This window comes from Pituophis catenifer, unplaced genomic scaffold, assembly GCF_029215685.1.
Source record: "Pituophis catenifer annectens isolate HBS135680 unplaced genomic scaffold, rPitCat1.0.hap2 SCAF_4, whole genome shotgun sequence".
Classification (NCBI taxonomy): Eukaryota; Metazoa; Chordata; class Lepidosauria; order Squamata; family Colubridae; genus Pituophis; species Pituophis catenifer.
In genome coordinates, this window is record NW_027256884.1 from 129,867,548 (window position 1) to 129,885,823 (window position 18,276).

General features: G+C 45.4%; 1 protein-coding gene across 1 annotated transcript; it reads right to left on the reverse strand.

Moving 5' to 3' along the window:
• Positions 1-1,898: 1,898 nt before the first annotated feature.
• On the reverse strand, positions 1,899-14,038 carry UCP2 (uncoupling protein 2). Its single transcript, XM_070944108.1, has 7 exons — positions 14,012-14,038; positions 11,327-11,566; positions 8,518-8,725; positions 6,669-6,863; positions 5,087-5,188; positions 4,787-4,967; positions 1,899-2,817 (listed from the first exon to the last, which is right to left on the reverse strand). The coding sequence occupies exons 2-7, from the start codon at positions 11,450-11,452 to the stop codon at positions 2,703-2,705; spliced, it is 927 nt and encodes a 308-aa protein (XP_070800209.1). The 5' UTR covers positions 11,453-11,566; positions 14,012-14,038; the 3' UTR covers positions 1,899-2,702.
• Positions 14,039-18,276: the final 4,238 nt, after the last annotated feature.

Here is an 18,276-nt window from a genome sequence, read left to right on the forward strand (position 1 = left end):
TGCCCCATTTGATGGCCTTTCTTGCCCCGGTGGTTAAGTGAAGCTCTGCGGTTGTTGAGCTGCAGTAACATGGTCGTTGAGCGAATCTAGCTTCCCCGTTGACTTTTTTCCCAAAGCTCCTGAAGGCAGGACAAGAAGCAACGGATGGAAACTAATCAAGGAGAGAAGCAACTTAGAACTAAGGAGGAATTCCCTGACACGGAGAACAATTAGCCAGTGGAACTACTTGCCTCCAGAAGTTGTGAATGCTCTAACACTGGAAGTTTTTAAGAAGATGTTGGACAACCATTTGTCTGAAGTGGTGTAGGGTTTCCTGCCTAAGCAGGGGGTTGGACTAGAAGACCTCTAAGATTCCCTTCCCGGCTGTATTCTAATTCTGACTTTGCTGATCAGAAGCTCCAATTCCAAGTGAATGAATTTTGCCCACCTCAAAAGAGGGCGTGTGGAAGAGACCCTCCGTTTCCTGCAGTGCTAGCAAGACAAGTCTTAATTTTATAGACCCTCTAACTGAGGGGGCCGTGAAACTCCCAAGAATGTAGTACTTGTGAATGTGTCTGTACTTCTCCCCCTCAGAAAAACCAACCTAACTTCCCATTAAAGGACAAATTTTCCTTTTTTATCCAGCTCACTTCCCAGTAACTTCATGCCATTTTTACGATACAGGCAGTAAGGCAGCCTACCAATCGCTCTCTCTTAGGTCAGTGATGGCTAACCTTTTGGCCACCGGGTGCTGGGAATGGGGGGGAGCGGAGGGGGGGTTGCGTGTGCACATGCCCACACCCATAATTCTATGTATCCCGCCCCCATGCATGCGTGCGTGACACCCCCCCCTCTCCCGCTCCTGGCACGCAATGGCCCAGTGGGCCTGGTAGGCCCATTTCTCTCTCTCTCTCCAGGCTCCAGAGCCTTTCTAGGAGTCTGGGGAGGGCAAAAATGGCCTTCCCCAACACACACACACACACACCCCAGAGGCCCTCTGGAGGCGAGTCATGGCCCGTTTGCCAACTTCTGGTCCCTCCTAGAAAGGCTCTGGAGCCTGGGGAGAGAGAAAAACGGGCCTTCCTCACCCCCACCCCCTGAGGCCCTCCGGAGGCAGGAAACAGTCTGTTTCCCTACTTCTGGTGGGCCCAAAAATCAGCTGGCCGGCGGGCACATGTGCGCCAGAGCTGAGCTCGCGTGCCCACCAATATGGCAGCACGCGTGCCATAGGTTCGCCATCACGCTGCTAGGTGTTCCAACTACAGACTTAATTTGTTTTGAGCGGCTGCTCCGAGTTACAAACAGCGCTGAAAAAGCGACTTTTGACCGGTTTTCACACTTATGACCGTTGCAGCATCCCCCACGGTCACATGATCAAAATCCAGGCACATGGCAACTGGCATGTACTTATGACAGTTGTAGCATCCCAGGGTCCTCTGATCCCCTTTTTGTGACTTCCTGACAAGCCAAGTCAAGGGGGAAAGGCAGATTCACTTAACAACCGTGTTACGAACGTAACCATTGCAACGATTCACTTAAAATTTGATTAATAAATAAATAACAACTCTGGCAAGAAAAGTTATAAAACGGAGCAAAACTCAAGTTAACAAAGGTCTCGCTTAACGACAGAAATCCTGGACTCAATTGTGGTCGTAAGTAGCAGCAGCTGAGTCGGCCATATCTTGCAAACTCAGCTAAGGCTGTGAAACTATCTTACTCCACAGATGCCACATGAGCGGTCACAAGGAATTAAATTGTGCCACACTGACACTGAAAGACACACACACAAAACCCAGATTGACTTCAGCATTAAGACAGAGAACAAAAGCAGGGTTCTTTGCTTGAGCTTTATTTTAAAAAAAAAGATTTGACATTCGTAGCGCATATTTTTCTTTTTTAAAAAAAAATCAACGCAACATCACAAATAATTTCACAGCAGGCTCGCCCATGGAAAAAAGTGCCATTTTTCTTTTCCCCCAAAAAAATTTGCAGTGGAACAAAAGTGCAGTTAAGCCAGATCATCCTTCAATCAGCTCTGTCGAAGACAATAGTCTAAAAGTGGGAAAATCTGGATTCGAGCTTCTTGGCAAATTCTCGGGGTCTGAATTCAGCTTTGTAATGCGAGTTAAGGGGTTTACAAGCCAAGCAGCAACACATTTTAGGCTGCGGCCCCCTCCCCAAATGCCAGCAATTTGGAGACGGTTGCCATTTTTTAAAGACATCTGGGAGACTTAGCAAGCTTTGGAAAAATGGATTCTTTCCCAATTCCGAAAAGGGAACTGATTCAATTTAATTAAAGGGGCCAAGCTAAGCCTTTTGGGACGGCTTGAAGTCAAGTGTGCAAGTGGAACAAAATTCATCCCGTTTGTGTTTTAAGGGGTGTGCAAACTGGTTAGGACAGAAGTAAGACTTCAGGTAACATTCTGTAAGATAAGCAGGGGGGGCATCTTCGATTCTGCAGCGTGTTTAAAAAGCATCCTCTTCCAAACATTAGCAGGCGTTAAAATTGATGATTGGTCCAGCAAAGATAAATTACTTTTAAAAAAGACAGCAGGAATATTTGCAGATCCTGAAGCAGCAGCTACAGCCAGACCGAGACGTGTAAGCATAAAACATTTTAAAATGGGGAAATCCACAAGAGTTTTAGAAATTGCGCAGGTCAGGAGAATGGAGGAAATGGATAGGATTGGAGCAAAAGTTTAAACTCTGCCTCGCCGGTCGGCTCAGGATGGGGTCCCCCATGATGCCCGGGCTGCCATCAGGGCACGTTTTAGCTGTTCATAAGTCACAAACATCACCACGTTCCAGGATCCCAACCGAAGGAAGGAAGGTGTAAAGCTACGAGGGAGAAAAAAAAGAAGGAAAATAATTTGCTTAGGGAACTCAGTAGGGTGATTTTAAAGCAGCTTTAAGATGGGTGGACTTCAACTCCCAGAATCCCCCAGCCAGCCAGATTCTTTTCCATTTCAACAATTTTCTGGGAAACAATATTAAAAACAGCATAGAGAGGCTCCTGCCACATTCAGCAAATTAATTGCCCCCTTGTTCAGTTATATTAAATAACTGCCCTCTTTTACTGATTGTTCAAGGTTACAATGGCACTGAAAAAGTGACTTAAGATCATTTTTCACACTTATAAACTGTTGTAGCATCTCCCGTTGGCCACAGGACCAAAATTTGGACACTTAATTTAATTATTTTATTTATTTATTTATCAAATTTCTAATTCAATTTAATTTAATATTTAAATTTAAATACCTCCCTTCTCCCGAAGGACTCAGGGCGGTGAACAGCCAGAAGTAAAAAAAAACATCAAATACAAAATTTAAAAACAATTTAAAAATAAATAAAATAAAAACTTGGCAACTGGCATGTACTTATGACGGTTGCAATGTCCTGAGGTCACGTAAATCACCTTTTGGGACCTCCTGACAGGCAAAGGCAATGGGGAAGCCAGATTCACCTCACAATCGTGTTACTAACAACAACTGCAGTTCCTCACTTAACAGCTGTGACAAGAAAGGTCGTAAAATGTGGGCAAACTCACTTAACAGATATCTCACTTAGCAATAAAATTTGGGCCTCTGTTTATTTTTTGTAAGCCACCCAGTCCCATAAAGTATTTTTATGAGAAAGCCCTGTGAAGCGGTATATGTCTAAGTGCTATTGTTATTGCTATTGCTATATAGAGGATAGATAGATAGACAGACAGACAGACAGAGGTAGGTAGGTAGGTAGGTAGGTAGGTAGGTAGGTAGGTAGGTAGGTGGATGGATGGATGGATGGATGGATGATTAGATATAAATGAAAGATGACAGAAGAAAGATGGATGATAAATAAGAGATGATAGGTAGGTGGATGGATGGATAATTAGATATAAATGACAGATGATAGAAGAAAGGGATGGATGGATGGATGGATGGATGGATGATAAATAAGATGATGGATGGATAGATGGTAGGTAGGTAGATGATGAGAGGTGGGTTTCAGCAGGTTCTGACCAGTTCTGGAGAACCAGTAGCGGAAATTTTGAGTAGTTCATAGAACCGGTAGTAAAAATTCTGACTGGCTCCGTCCCCATCTATTCTCTGCCTCCCAAGTCCCAGCTGATCGGGAAGAAATGGGGATTTTGCAGTAACCTTCCCCTGGATTGGGGAGGGAATGGAGATTTTACAGTATCCTTCCCATGCCACGCCCACCAAGCCATGCCCACCAAGCCATGCCACGCCCACCATGCCACGCCCACAGAACCGGTAGTAAATTTTTTTGAAACCCACCACTGTAGATGATAGATAGATAGATAGTTGATTGATAGAGACATGATAGAGAGAGATGGAGGGAGGGAGATGTGTGACAGAAATACATGATAGAACGAGAGAAAGATGATAGACATATATATGAGAGAAAGAGATGATAGCAGATGGATGGATGGATGATAGATGATAGAAAGTTGATGGATGGATGGATGGATGGATAGAAAGACAGACAAACAGAAAGACAGATAAATAGATGATGGTTGGATAGATAGAGATGATGGATGGATAGGTAGATGATAGAGAGACGTATGATAGAGATACATGAAAGAAAGATAAAGAGATAGATGATAAGAGAGACAGATCGATATATATGAGAGAAAGAGAGAGAGAAAGATGATAGCTGATGGATGGATGGATGGATGATAGATGATAGAAAGATGATGGATAGATAGAAATGATAAGATAGATACATAGACAGACAGATTGTGATCGCAAATCGAGGACTACCTGTAACTAGTCTAGCTACTCCCTTGAGAAGACGGCTAACTCACCCCTTGTAGAAAGCCAGAGGTCCTTCGTCCCGGAGCATCCTGAGGGCGCAACTCCCGGCGTTCCTGTACTGGCCGGGAGGAGAGTTCATGTACCTGGTTTTCACCACGTCAACCGGAGAGGCGATGATGGTGGTGCAGAAGCCGGCTCCGAAGGCGGAGAGAAAGTGGCAGGGGATGTCGTCTGCAGGAGGGGACGCAAAGAGGGTTCAAAGCAGGGGTCTCCAACCTCGGCAACTTTTAAGCCTGGCGGACTTCAACCCCCAGAATCCCCCAGCCAGCTTTGCTGTCTATCTTTCTCACCTGTCATGAGACGGGAGTTGAGCAGGGTATCCTTGATGATGTCGTAGGTCACCAGTTCGGCGCAATTCACAATGGCGTTTCGGGATACGTTGGGAAGTGTCCCTAATTTTTTTTGGGAGGGGGGAAAAAAAGAGATTGTGAAAAAGGGGAAGAGATTCAACAGGCCATGTGCAGAGTGTTTGGTCACGTTCTGCCCCAGCTACGGACTCCAAAGGCTGTTAATTAACTTTCTTAACAGCCTACAAGAATCCAAAGAATAAATAATCGTAATCTTACTATGATTGGCAGAAAGCCCAGAAGCAATTTGCTGATAAGAGAATTAAGATCAAGACCCGAAGGAGAGTGAACTAAAGTTGTTCCCTACAGCTTGCTGCAAGTGGTGTTCCTCCTTAAATAGGCTAAGGGAGTGGCCAATTAGCCCCAAGCCTTACTCTCGAGGAGACCTCCTCCTGAGGAGCCACTCCTGCCTTTTGGCAGCTCTGCGCGCCCGTGCATCGAGAAGAGGCTCCTCCTCTTCGTCCTCTTCACTTATGGGAGCTTCTGAAGGCCCTGGCTGAATCCCCGCCTCTGGCACCTCATCTTCTCCAGCCTCCTCACTGTCCGACTCGAGCGCCAGCTGCACAGGCTGCTGGCGCAGCACCACACCAGCCTCCTTGCTGTCGGAATCGGCTACTAGCTGCACAGGCCGCTGACGGGCCACAACAGGTCAATGACCGGAGGGCTAAAGGTCCGTAGAGATTCTCCGTCATTCAGATCACGGTTGACACAAAGATGTTTTTTTCTGGAGGCAACTGGACTTTCTGATTTTCCTTTGAAGACTTTTCGCTTCTCATCCAAGAAGCTTCTTCAGCTCTGACTGGATGGAGGGGAAATGGAAGGATTGATACTCCTTGCAGACAGGTGGTCATTTGCATCCTTTTAGAGCAGTGTTTCTCAACCTTGGTAGCTTGAAGATGGGTGGACTTCAACTCCCAGAATCCCCCAGCCAGCAACGCTGGCTGGGGGATTCTGGGAGTTGAAGTCCACCCATCTTCAAGCTACCAAGGTTGAGAAATACTGTTTTAGAGAGTCGTTGAGGCCACTTGGAGGTTTCTCTGTGTCCTCAGGGTCACCCGAGTGGTGCAAATGGATGTGGAGGCTTCTTGGGACGTCCGAAAGATCCTGCAGAAAGCACAACTCTACAACACAATCCTTTCAGCACTTCCAAGAAGACTTCACACCCCATTTGCACCGCTCAGGTGACCCCGAGGAAAACAGACAAACCTCCAAGTGGCCTCAACGACCCTCTAAAAGGATGCAAATGACCAGCTTTATCTGCAAGGAGTAGAAATCCTTCCCTTCTTCACCATCCGGTCAGAGCTGAGGAAGCTTCTTGGATGAGAAGTGAAACATCTTCAAAAAAAAAACAAAACAGAAAGTTCAGTTGCCTCCTGGAAAAAAAAAATAAAAACTTTTGGGACAACCGTGACTTGGATGATGGAGAATCTCTACAGACTTTTAGCAATACAATTGGGGATGAAGACCCTTGGAATGGGGCGGGAGGAGGAATGGACTTCCAGAGGAAAAATTGCCCCTTACCTACCTTTCCATAGGCCTCGGACTCCTTCTTCCTTGGCAATGGTCTTGTAAGCATGCAAAGTGCCTTGGTAGCGCCGGCCAGCATCTGTCCGGATCTGGGCCTGGAATCGGACTTTGACCACGTCCGTGGGCTGGGCCACCATGACTGCCATCGCCCCCGTGGTGCAACCCGCAAGGAGCCGGCTGCCCACACTGGCATCTGCCAAAGTCAGGAAGAGAGAGAGAGAGCAGTTCACCGTCGGCACCGTTAAACCTCCTTCCAGAAATGAACCCATTGTTCTGGCAAGGAAGACTGACAACGGAATAATACCCTGGCCAAATTTTACTACAGGAAGTCCTCAACTTACAACAGTTCACTTACTGGCCATTTGAAGTGATAGTGGCACTGGGAAAAAAAGAGACTTATGACCTTTTCTCACACTTATGACCGTCACAGCATCCCCACAGTTACGTGAGTAAAATTCAGACTGACTCGTATTTATGACTGTTGCAGCATCCCGGGGTCACGCGATTCCCTTTCGCGACCTTCCGACAAGCAGAGTCAAGAGGGACGCCCGATTCACTTAACGTTCAGTGATTCACTTAACAACAGTGGCAAAAGACGCCTGGATAGCTCAACAGACAGAAGCACTGTAATTTAACACCAGCTGTCTGCAATTAAAGTAAGATCGAATCTCACCAGGCTCAAGGTTGACTCAGCCTTCCATCCTTTCTAAGGTAGGTAAATTGAGGACCCAGATTGTGGGGGCAATAAGCTGACTTTGTATAAATATACAAAAGTATGAAGGCTATTGCTTAGCGCATTGTAAGCTGCCCTGAGTCTTCGGAGAAGGGCGGCATATAAATCAAATTTAAAAAAAAAAAAAGGGTCGTAAAACACCAAGAGCCTTGGTGGCGCAGCGGACTAAAGTGCTGTTAAGTAGCACTTAGCTGCAATTACTGTGAGTTCGAATCTCGCCAGGCTCAAGGTTGACTCAGCCTCCCATCCTTCCGAGGTAGGTAAAATGAGGACCCGGTTTGTGGGGGCAATAAGCTGACTTTGTATAAAAAAGAACACCGCTTAGGGGGGCCCGAAAACCCTACTAAGCAGGTATATACAAAAGTATGAAGGCTATTGCTTAACGCATTGTAAGCCACCCTGAGTCTCCGGAGAAGGGCGGCATATAAATCGGACCAATAAATAAATAAATAAATAAAAACGGGACCAAACTCACTTAACCGCTGTCTTTGCTTATCAACCTAATTTTTGTGTTCAATTGTAGTTGTAAGTCAAGAACGACTAATATATCACAGCAAAGAAGTTAGAAAGGAGAGAGGAGGAGAGGCTAGGAAGAGGAGAGGGAGGGAGAGGAATGGAAGAAAGGAGAGGAAGAAGGGAAGGGGACAGGAGTAGGAGTGAAGGTGAGAAGGGGGAAAAGAAGAGAGAAGTGGGGGAAAGGAAAAGGAAGTAGGATGAGGTAGGAGAGGAGGAAGGAGAAAGTAGGAGAGAAGAGGAGGGAGGGAAGGGAAAGAACGGAGGAGAAGAAGGTTTGTTGTGGAATGAGGGAAGAAAGAGAAGAAGAGCAACTCCGAATGTAATTAAAATGTCTTATTTTAATGCTTTCTTTAAGGGAAACATGTATAAGTAGGATTTATTATGTATAAGAAAATGTACACTTTCTATTATGTGGGGAGGGGGAAAGGGTGGGGGGGAGAAAATTGTTTGTATTTCTTATAAAACTTTTCAATAAAATAATAATAATAAAAAAGAACGACTTGCATTCCCAAACTCGGCTGGGGAGGGAAATCTGCCCCACCGGTGCCTGCCCAGCAGTCTTCTTGGCACCCCCGCCGTGTCCCCGATGCCAACTTACGTTCTGAGCCTTTGGTGTAGAAATGTTTCACCGAGTCGTACAGCCCGATCCGGACTGAAGCGAAGCTCATCTGACGCTGAAGACCGGCTACCAACCCGTTGTAGAGACTTTTGGGGCCCTCGTTCTTCACCATCGTGGCCATGGTGCCAAAGACGCCCCTGTACTGTGCCATTTTGGGGGTGACATGGAGCTTCTTCTCTCCTTGGATCTGAATAGGAAGAAATGGGGGAAAGGTAGAACAATGAGGTTGGAAGGGACCTTGGAGGTCTTCTAGTCCAGCCCCTACTCAAGCAGGAGACCCCACAAACAATTTAGGCAAATAGTTCTCCAATCTCTCCTTGAAAACCTCCATTGATGGAGCACCCATAACATCTGAAGGACGAAGGGCCCCGAAAACAGGAATTACGACCCGCAGCTGCCATGACTGAGCAATGATGATTGAGATCAATCCATGACTGAGATTTTGAGCTAGATGTCTCCATCCCTTGCAGGCAGGCGTGTCCAACCAGCAGCCCTTCTCAACCAGAGGAGGAGGAGTCAAGTGAGGGTCTAGCTTGGAATCCTTGCATAGCCACAAGCTTAAGCTCCCCCCAAGATCCACGAAGGCTTATCTGGTTGTTTTCAAAGGAAAACAAGCAGTCCGTGCAAATTCTTGTAATATGTACGGCAAAGAGTAAAGTTACTGACTTTTGATATTCACAAGGAACTACAGGTAGGCCTCGAGCTAACTTACAATTTGTTTAGTGACCGTTCAACGTTACGACGGCACCGAAAAACGTGACTTCTGACCCTTTTTCACACTTAACGTCTGTTATAGCATCCCCATGGTGGCATGATCAAAATTCAAACGTTCGACAAGTGACTCATATTTATGACGGACGCAGAGTCCCGGGATCCCATGATCCCTTTTTGCGACCTTCTAACCAGCCAGTGGGGGAAGCCAGATTCACTTAACAAACGTGTCACTAACTTAACAACTGCAGCGTTTCACTTAACAACCATGGCAAGAAAGGTCATAAAATTGGGACTAAACTCGCTTAAACTTGAGTTTAACTCACTTGTTAAACTCACTTAACAACTGTCTCGCTTAGCCACAGAAATGTTGGATTCGGTTGTGGTCTTAAGTCTAGGACTACCTGTATGTATGGCAAACAATAAAGTTACCAACTTTAGCTATTCACAAGAAACCATGACATTACCTGATCCAAGAATTTCCCAGCCGGCATCAGTTTTCTGCAACCTGATGCCTCCTGAAGATGTTTTGGACAGCACCTCCCCTCTTAAAGGTCCAGGTTGGAGAAGACCAAACCTAGTTGACCCCTGAAGTTGAGAGTTAATCCTGGCTTGTAGCAAATGCCATCACTCTGCTAAACAACTACCGTATTTTTTGGAGTATAAGACACACCTTTTTCCCCCTTAAAAGGGGGTGAAAATTTAGGTGCATCTTATACAGCAAATGTAGCCCCGCCCACTCACTGGCCCCCATCCTTTGGCCTCTGCCTCGCAGCAGTTACCTCCTTTCAAGCAAACAGCAAGAAGAAACAGCTCCTTTCAGCTTCAGCACAGCCTAATTAGCACAAGTTGATTGGATCGGCCTCCCGACTCTCAGCTGTTTTGCTCTCAGCTGTTTTGCACAGGGCTCTGCTGCTTGCTGCAAGGAGGTAAATTGCTGGGAGCAGATTTTTTTTTCCCCTTGTGGTAATCAAGCTATGCTGAAAACGAAACTGAAAGTAAAGCAGGCTGTTGGCTGTTTGCTGCAAGGAGGCAAAATTGCTCAGAGGCAGAGGGAGATTTCTTTTTCTTCTTTTCCTCACCAAAAAAAGGATAGGTGCATCTTATAGTCCGGTGTGTTTTATACTCCGAAAAATACAGTAATTCCCACAACACTGTCAAACTTCGTAGTAGGGCTATATTACTATTATTATCCTTCTCATCTCTCTCTCTTATTACCTATTTCATTAGCTTCTTAGGACTCTAACTTTGTTGCGTGTATCTTATGATCGATATTGTTTTATTTAGTATCCTGGTATGATTTATGTTGGTTGCTTATTTGGTATCCTATCTCTGAGTGCTATAGTATCCTCTGGTTTATGATTAATGTATTTTATGATTGTGATCATGATTTATCACTTGTATGACCTACAGGGGTCGGCAACCGTGGCTCTGGAGCCGCATGTGGCTCTTTCATCCTTTTGCTGCGGCTCCCTGTCGCCAGTCGGCTCCACAATTGATAGAGTTTTCGGTTAGGACACGGAGAGGAAAAAGGATGCCGTGCTAGGAGGAAACTCTATGATGGGGCTTCCGGTCGGTTCCAGAATTGAACGGGGGGCTTCCGGTTAGGACATTTGTGGCTCTTTGAGTGCTTAAGGTTGCCGACCCCTGGATTACACTGAGAGCTCGTGTGCGTTCATCATAAGTGTACAATAAAGAATTCTGTTTCTGTTTCTGTTTCTGTTTCTGTTTCTGTTTCTGTTTCTGTTTCTGTTTCTGTTTCTGTTTCTGTTTCTGTTTCTGTTTCTGTTTCTGTTTCTGTTTCTGTTTCTGTTTCTGTTTCTGTTTCTGTTTCTGTTTCTGTTTCTGTTTCTGTTCCTGTTCCTGTTTCTGTTTCTGTTTCTGTTTCTGTTTCTGTTTCTGTTTCTGTTCCTGTTCCTGTTCCTGTTCTGTTCGTTTCTGGTTCTGGTTCTGGTTCTGGTTCTGGTTCTCTTCTGTTCTGTTCTGTTCTGTTCTCCTTCTTTTTCCTCTCTCCTCCTCCACTCCACTCCATTCTTTGGTAGAGCCAAACAGCACAAGACATCATCAGGTAACTCACCTGCAACCGGACTTTAGCCGTGTCCAGGGGGAAGGTGATCAGGTCGGCGATGCAGGCCGCCGTCCCGGCTCCCAAAAACTTCACTGTTGCCGTTGGAGGGATATCGGAGGGCTTGAATCCAACCATGGTGACAGGCTCGGGAGGGTTTTAGGCAGAGAGGATGGAGCGAAGGATTCGAAAGCAACCAGCAAAAGCAGCCGTAGAGCGTGGGAAGCGAAAGACCAGAGGAAGGAGCTCGGTCTATACGGAGGAGAAAAAGAAGAAAATTCATTGTTTGAAGTGTGATCAACGCAGGCGAACCCTAAAATTCACTACTGTATCTTCTGGGGAGTTCATGGATTGGGGTACAGTTCTCGACTTACAACAGCTCATTTAGTGACCATTTGAAGTTACAACGCCATTGAAAAAAGTTTACTTATTTATTTATTTATATATTGGTTCGATTTATATGCCGCCGTTCTCCGGAGACTCAGGGCGGCTTACAAGGCGTTAAGCAATAGCCTTCATACTTTTGTATATACCTGCTTAGTAGGGCTTTCGGAGGCCCCCCCAAGCGGTGTTCTTTTTTTATACAAAATCAGCTTATTGCCCCTACAATCCGGGTCCTCATTTTACCTACCTCGGAAGGATGGAAGGCTGAGTCAACCTTGAGCCTGGTGAGATTTGAACTCGCAGTAATTGCAGGCAGCTGGTGCTACTTAACAGCGCTTTAGTCTGCTGCGCCACCAAGGCTCATACTTAGGACCGTTTTACACACTTATGATCACTACAGGATCCCCCATGGTCACGTGATCAAAGGCTTGGCAACTGACTCCTATTTATGACAGTCGCAGTGTCCTGGGGTCATGTGATCCCCTTTTGAGGCCCTTTGACAAGCGAGAAGCCAGATTCACTTAATAACCGGGTCGCTAACTTATCAACCGCAGTGATTCGCTTAACAACAATGGCAAGAAAGGACGTCAAATGGGGCAAAACTCACTTAACAAATATCTCCCTTAGCCGCGGAAATGTTCGGCTCCGTTGCGGTTGTAAATTGAGGACTACCTGTTCTTTGCTTGCCGGAAGTCGGCTGGGAAGATTACAAGTGGCAGGTCCCGGGATCCTGGGAACACTATACATGCTGGTTGCCAAAACCTGAATTTTGTTCCCATGACCATAGAGACGGTGTGGTAGTCATAAGTGTGAGGAATGGCTGCGAGGCACTTTTTTCAGTGCCGTTGTAACTTTGGTCACTAAACAAACGGTTGTAAGTCAGGGACTACCTGTATTACTCTTTGTGCTGAATGGAGACCCCCAAAACTGCTGTGTGCAGCCCAACATCTTTCTGACTGGGAATGATGGGGGATGGAACTCTAGCACCTGCATATTGGCCAATCAATCGATCAGAATAGAGCTGGAAGGGACCTTGGAGGTCCACCAGTCCAACCCCCTACTCAAGCAAGAGACCCAAGACCTGTTTTCACCCTCCCCAGGCTCCTCGAAAGACTCTAGAGCCTGGGACGGCGAAAAATGGGCCTACTGGGCCCACCGATGGCAAAAAGGTTACCGGTGGGCCCAGTAGGCCCGTTTTTCGCCCTCCCCAGGCTCTAGAGGTTTTCTAGGAATCTGGGGAGGGCAAAAATAGCCTTCCCCACCTCCCCGGAGGCCCTCTGGAGGCCGGAAACGACTCGTTTCCCGACTTCCGGTGGGCCCGGAAGGCCCAAAAATCAGCTGGCCGGGGTGAGCAGCGTTGGCTGGGGGATTCTGGGAGTTGAAGTCCACCCAGCTTCAAGCTACCAAGGTTGAGAAACACTGCAATAGAGGAAGCCAGATTCGTTTAACAACTGCATGACTCATTTAACAACTCTGGCAAAAAAAAAAAAAACTCATTAAAACGGGATAAAACTCACCAACTGCCTTGCTTTAAAAAAATAAATCCCATTTTTTCAATCTGACAAGCTATTCTTGAGGATGTAGACTTTGGCTGAGGGTTGACATTTTATTAACGTGAAATAATTGCTTAGCTGTGTAAATCTTGGGCTCCGTTGTGGTCGTAAGAACCACCTGTATCGAGCCACATTTGAGTTACTTTCTTTTTCTTTTTTTTTGAACGTAACATTTTTAAGTTCATTTTATTTAATAATAAAATATAAACATTTTAAACTAAACATCGTACCATACAGTACAAAAGAGACGTATTTTCACAAGCAGGTAATAGGACAACGTAACTTAAAGTATGAAGAACTCTTTATCTAAATTAGTGCAATCAAGTCATTGCTGTGATTTTTCCCTCCTGCAATAGAAGAGCCACTCTCTCCTTACTGTAAACTCTCTGCCTTTTTCTTTTTGCATATTTTTTTTTATTTTTAAACATAACAAAACATAAAACAACCATCATCCATTACAATCTCAGAAAGTGTGTCGATCGGTTAAAAAATGTTGTGCTTAATCCCGTATCCACAATTTACAAATTATTTAATTTCCTCTTATTTGACCATTTTATATATCCCTATATGTTTATTCTCATTTAACAATTTAATAAAAGTTTGACTCCCATGAAAAAAAAAGGAAAAAGAAAAAAAAAAGAATACTTCTTATATTTTATCATTACATTAATTTCATATTTCAGACTTCATTTCCATGCCTTATTATTCTAGCCATTGATAGAGTTACCTTTTCAGGATTCGAAAAAAACCCCAGAATTACCTTATTCAAGTATGTCAGGATCGCTCGATCGGTTTGATCAAGCTTCTCTAAAGGTTTCCCATTTGTCAAATTGATTCGACACCAACTCAGCCGAACTCCCTCGATGTGCCATAGAAACACAGTCAGAAAGGGGACACCGAATAATCATAATATTTATCCTGCAGAAATAAAAGGATAAAGGAAAATACCTGAATATAGCGGACTATTATTTACTATTCGTTATGACTGATGATTGATGATTGTGACTTTTTCTTTTTCTTTTTAATTTGATTTATATGCCGCCCTTCTCCGGAGATTTAGGGCGGCTTACAATGCGCTAAGCAATAGCCTTCATCCTTTTGTATATTTATACAAAGTCAGCTTATTGCCCCCACAAACTGGGTCCTCAATTTACCTACCTTAGAAAGGATGGAAGGCTGAGTCAACCTTGAGCCTTGGAGAGATTCGAACCAGCAGAAATTGCAGGCAGCTGGTCTTAATAACAGGGTGCTTTAAACCACTGTACTACCAAGGCTCATGATTTCCAGATTCAAGAAGAGACTGGACTGACATCTGTCAGAAATGGTGTAGGGTCTCCTACTGGGGCAGAGGGTTTGACTAGATGACCTACAAGGTCTCTTCCAACTCTGTTAATCTGAAATCGATGTTTTTCCACCGGGGCAACTTTAAAATGGGTGGACTTCAACTCCCAGAATTCCCTATAGCTGGCTGGGGAATTCCAGCAATTGAAGTCTACACATCTTAAAGTTACTAAGATTGAAAAAAAAAACAGTGCCTTAGATTGAACATTGGGAGATCCTTACGAGCCTTGGTGGCGCAGCAGACTAAAGTGCTGTTAAATAGCACCAGCTGCCTGCAATTACTGCAAGTTCGAATCTCACCAGACTCAAGGTTGACTCAGCCTTCCATCCTTCCGAGGTAGGTAAAATGAGGACCCGGATTGTGGGGGCAATAAAATGACTTTGTATAAAAAAAGAACACCGCTTGGGGGGCCCCCGAAAGCCCTACTAAGCAGGTATATACAAAAGTATGAAGGCTATTGCTTAAAAGCATTGTAAGCCGCCCTGAGTCTCCGGAGAAGGGCGGCATATAAATCGAACCAATAAATAAATAAATAAATCCTGGGAGATCTTGGGAGATCTCAGCAAAGACTCATTTTTTTGACCAGCTGTGATTTGCATCACACCAACAATTTTTGCTACACATTATATAACACTCAGCAATTTCCCAGAGACAGAACCAGCTGGCACCAGACTGGAGGAAAACAGAAACTAAACAAACGAACAAAAAAGATCCTTTTTAACAAAACCAGACATTGCCAAGATCGCACCAGATCTGGGGCAGTAGCCAAGCAACACTCCAAAATAATAATAAAAAAATTTAGCCAAACTAGAAAAGGAGACTAGCAGGTAGATGTAAAGCGAAAAATCCTTCCTTCCTTCCTTCCCCCATTCCTGATTTTATGGGTACTCCCTAGGAAATCCTGCTTGCCTCAATTTTACCCAGTTTTTGCAATTCGCAGCAAGTTGGAACTACCTACTTATAGGTACTCCTCGACTTACAACAGTTTGTTTAGTGACCATTCAAAGTTAAAACAGCACTGAAAAAAGTGACTTAGGTTCATTTTTTTCACACTTACGACCATTGGAGCCTCCCTATGGCCACGCGATCGAAATTCAAAGGCTTGGCCACTGACTCATATTTATGACGGATGCAGTGTCCGCGTGTCACCTTTCGCGACCTTCTAAGAAGCAAAGTCAACGGGGAGGCCAGATTCCCTTAACAACCAGGCTACTCACGGCCACGATTCACTTAGCAACTGTGGCAAGAAAGGTGGTAAAATGAGGCAAAACTCAACTTAACAAATGTCTCACTTAACGACAGAAATGTTGGCCTCAAGTTGTGGTCATAAGACGAGGACTGTAGTGGGAGAAAGTAGTTTGCTGGTCATCTGTAGGAAACCACAGTGCTTAAAACACAAATTTGCAAAATGGAAGAATACGCTATTGGCCTTGGTTACAAAAAAGCCTGCTCAATTTTTCCCCCCCAGAATATTTTAGTTATTTTTCCAAACGGTATCAGATAACTTGCATTAATACAAACCCAAAGATCCAAAGAGAGAGCTTATAAAAAATACAAGATTTACTGCAATATAAATAGAAAAAACAGCCCCTCTACATTTGACCGTTTATCATACATAAAAAACACACCAAATTATAATTGATTACTATTTTATTTATTTATTTATTTATTTATTATTTAAATTTCTATACTGCCCTTCTCCTTTCGGACTCAGGGCGGTGAACAGCCAAAAATAAAACATTTGTACACAAAAGTTAAAATAGTTTTAAAATAATTAAATAAAGTTTGGCCCATAATTTAAAACATTTCAATTAAAATCAGTATCAATTTTAAAAACCAATATAAAATCAGGCCAGCCCGGCTAACTGAAAGAAATTAAGGTACTATTTACTATTAAGGTAAACCAAAACTCCACCCACATTGGATAAAATTGTGGTCCCTGCTTCTAAAATCCCATTCATTTATCTGTGATTGTATTTTTTTTTTCCTAACGTGGGAACTGAAGAGGCCTTTCTAATAATGCACAGCTGCTCGGTTCTTCAATATCCTGATCAGATGGACCATAAATAACTTTAACCCTCAATCCCCAATTTGTAGAGCAGTGCAATTAACTTAATCGGCTTTATTTATTTTAAAAACTGCTTAAACACACACCAAGTATGCTTTTAAACCAAAGAGCAACGTCTTTGGAATTTGAATCTGATTCTTGGAGGTACCCAACAGGTAAACCTGAGATCTTGCTATGCAGAGGCTGGAGATAAACTCAGACAAGCCACGGTTTATTTTAAAGATGGCTTATTGACCAAACCAGGAAGTTGGGCTCACCCATCACCTCAAAACAGGTAAGCATCATCAAATGGCCCAGTTCACATCTCAACACTGACCCCAAACATTTGTGGGCTAATAAGGAGGAAGAACCCCCAAAAAGAGACAGCAAGGAAGGACTCAAAATGCTGAAGAACAGGCTAGCAAGGCTCCCTGGACCAGAAACCGTGGGCTGCATTCACACAACACATTTAGCCTGGTTACGAAAACTAACCCATTTTGTGGCATGACGGAATGCCCAAACCACGCAAAGAAGATGCATTCCTCCAATCCCCCAAAGCTTGAAAAGAAACCAAGTTAAAACAAACCAAGTTTTGGACAGCTGGGTGAATGCATCTTTCTTGCCGTCATCTAACCTGGTTCAGCAGGTTGTCTGAAGGCAGCTTCCTTCCTGCGGGAACGATCAGCCCAAAGACCACCTAGGAATGAAATGGGACCAGGGTCTCCTGCTTGAGCAAAGGGGTTGGACTAGAAGACCTCCAAGGTCCCCTTCTGTCTCTATTCTGATTGATGTTACAGCCGGGACAGGGAAGGTGGGGCATTGCAGTCGGCCCTTTGAGCCGAAGCAGAGACCCCAGCCCCAATTGCCAGGCAGTGGCTGGGCGAATGAATGAGGGGTTGGACTAGGAGACCTCTAAGGGCTCTATTCAGGTTTATATTACAGCCTGGGCAGGGAAGGTGGGGCATTGCGGTTGGCCAATTGAGCCAAAGCAAAGACCCCAGCCCCAATTGCCAGCAGTGGGTGGGCGAAGAGGGGTTGGATAGAAGACCTCCAAGGTCCCCTTTCCGGCTCTATTCTGATTGATATTACAGCCTGGGCGGGGAAGGTGGAGCATTGCGGTCGGCCCTTTGAGCCAAAGCGGAGACCCCAGCCCCAAATTCCCGGGCAGCGGGTGGGCGAAGGAGGGGGGGGGCTGAAAAGCAAGAGGCGACCCCCGGGAGAAGCTAAGGGAGCGACCCTCCCTCCCCGGGGAAAAAGGCGCAGGAGAGCCCTAGATTGCAAGGGGATGGGTGGGAGGAGGAAAAGGACAGGCGAAGCCCCCTCCCCAACCAGAGACTCACCTGCGATGGTGAGGGAAGGGAAGGGGAAGCGAAGCGAGCCGGGCAGCGGAGAAGGCAGGCAGGCAGGCAGGAGGGACGAGCGAGCGAGCAAGAGCCGTGCGGGGCCAGGCTTTATAGCGGCCGGCCGGGGCCTCGCCCCCCACCCACCCCCAGCCTCGCCCGCCCCCGTCCGGCCCTCGCAGCCCTTTGCCAAGGACGGGCTGCCTTCCCACGACCAGCGGAACCCGGTTTAGCCCCCCCCGGTTGCCAGATTTCCCCCGATCGTCTGGATTGAGGGCTCCGGAGCAGACTCCGGG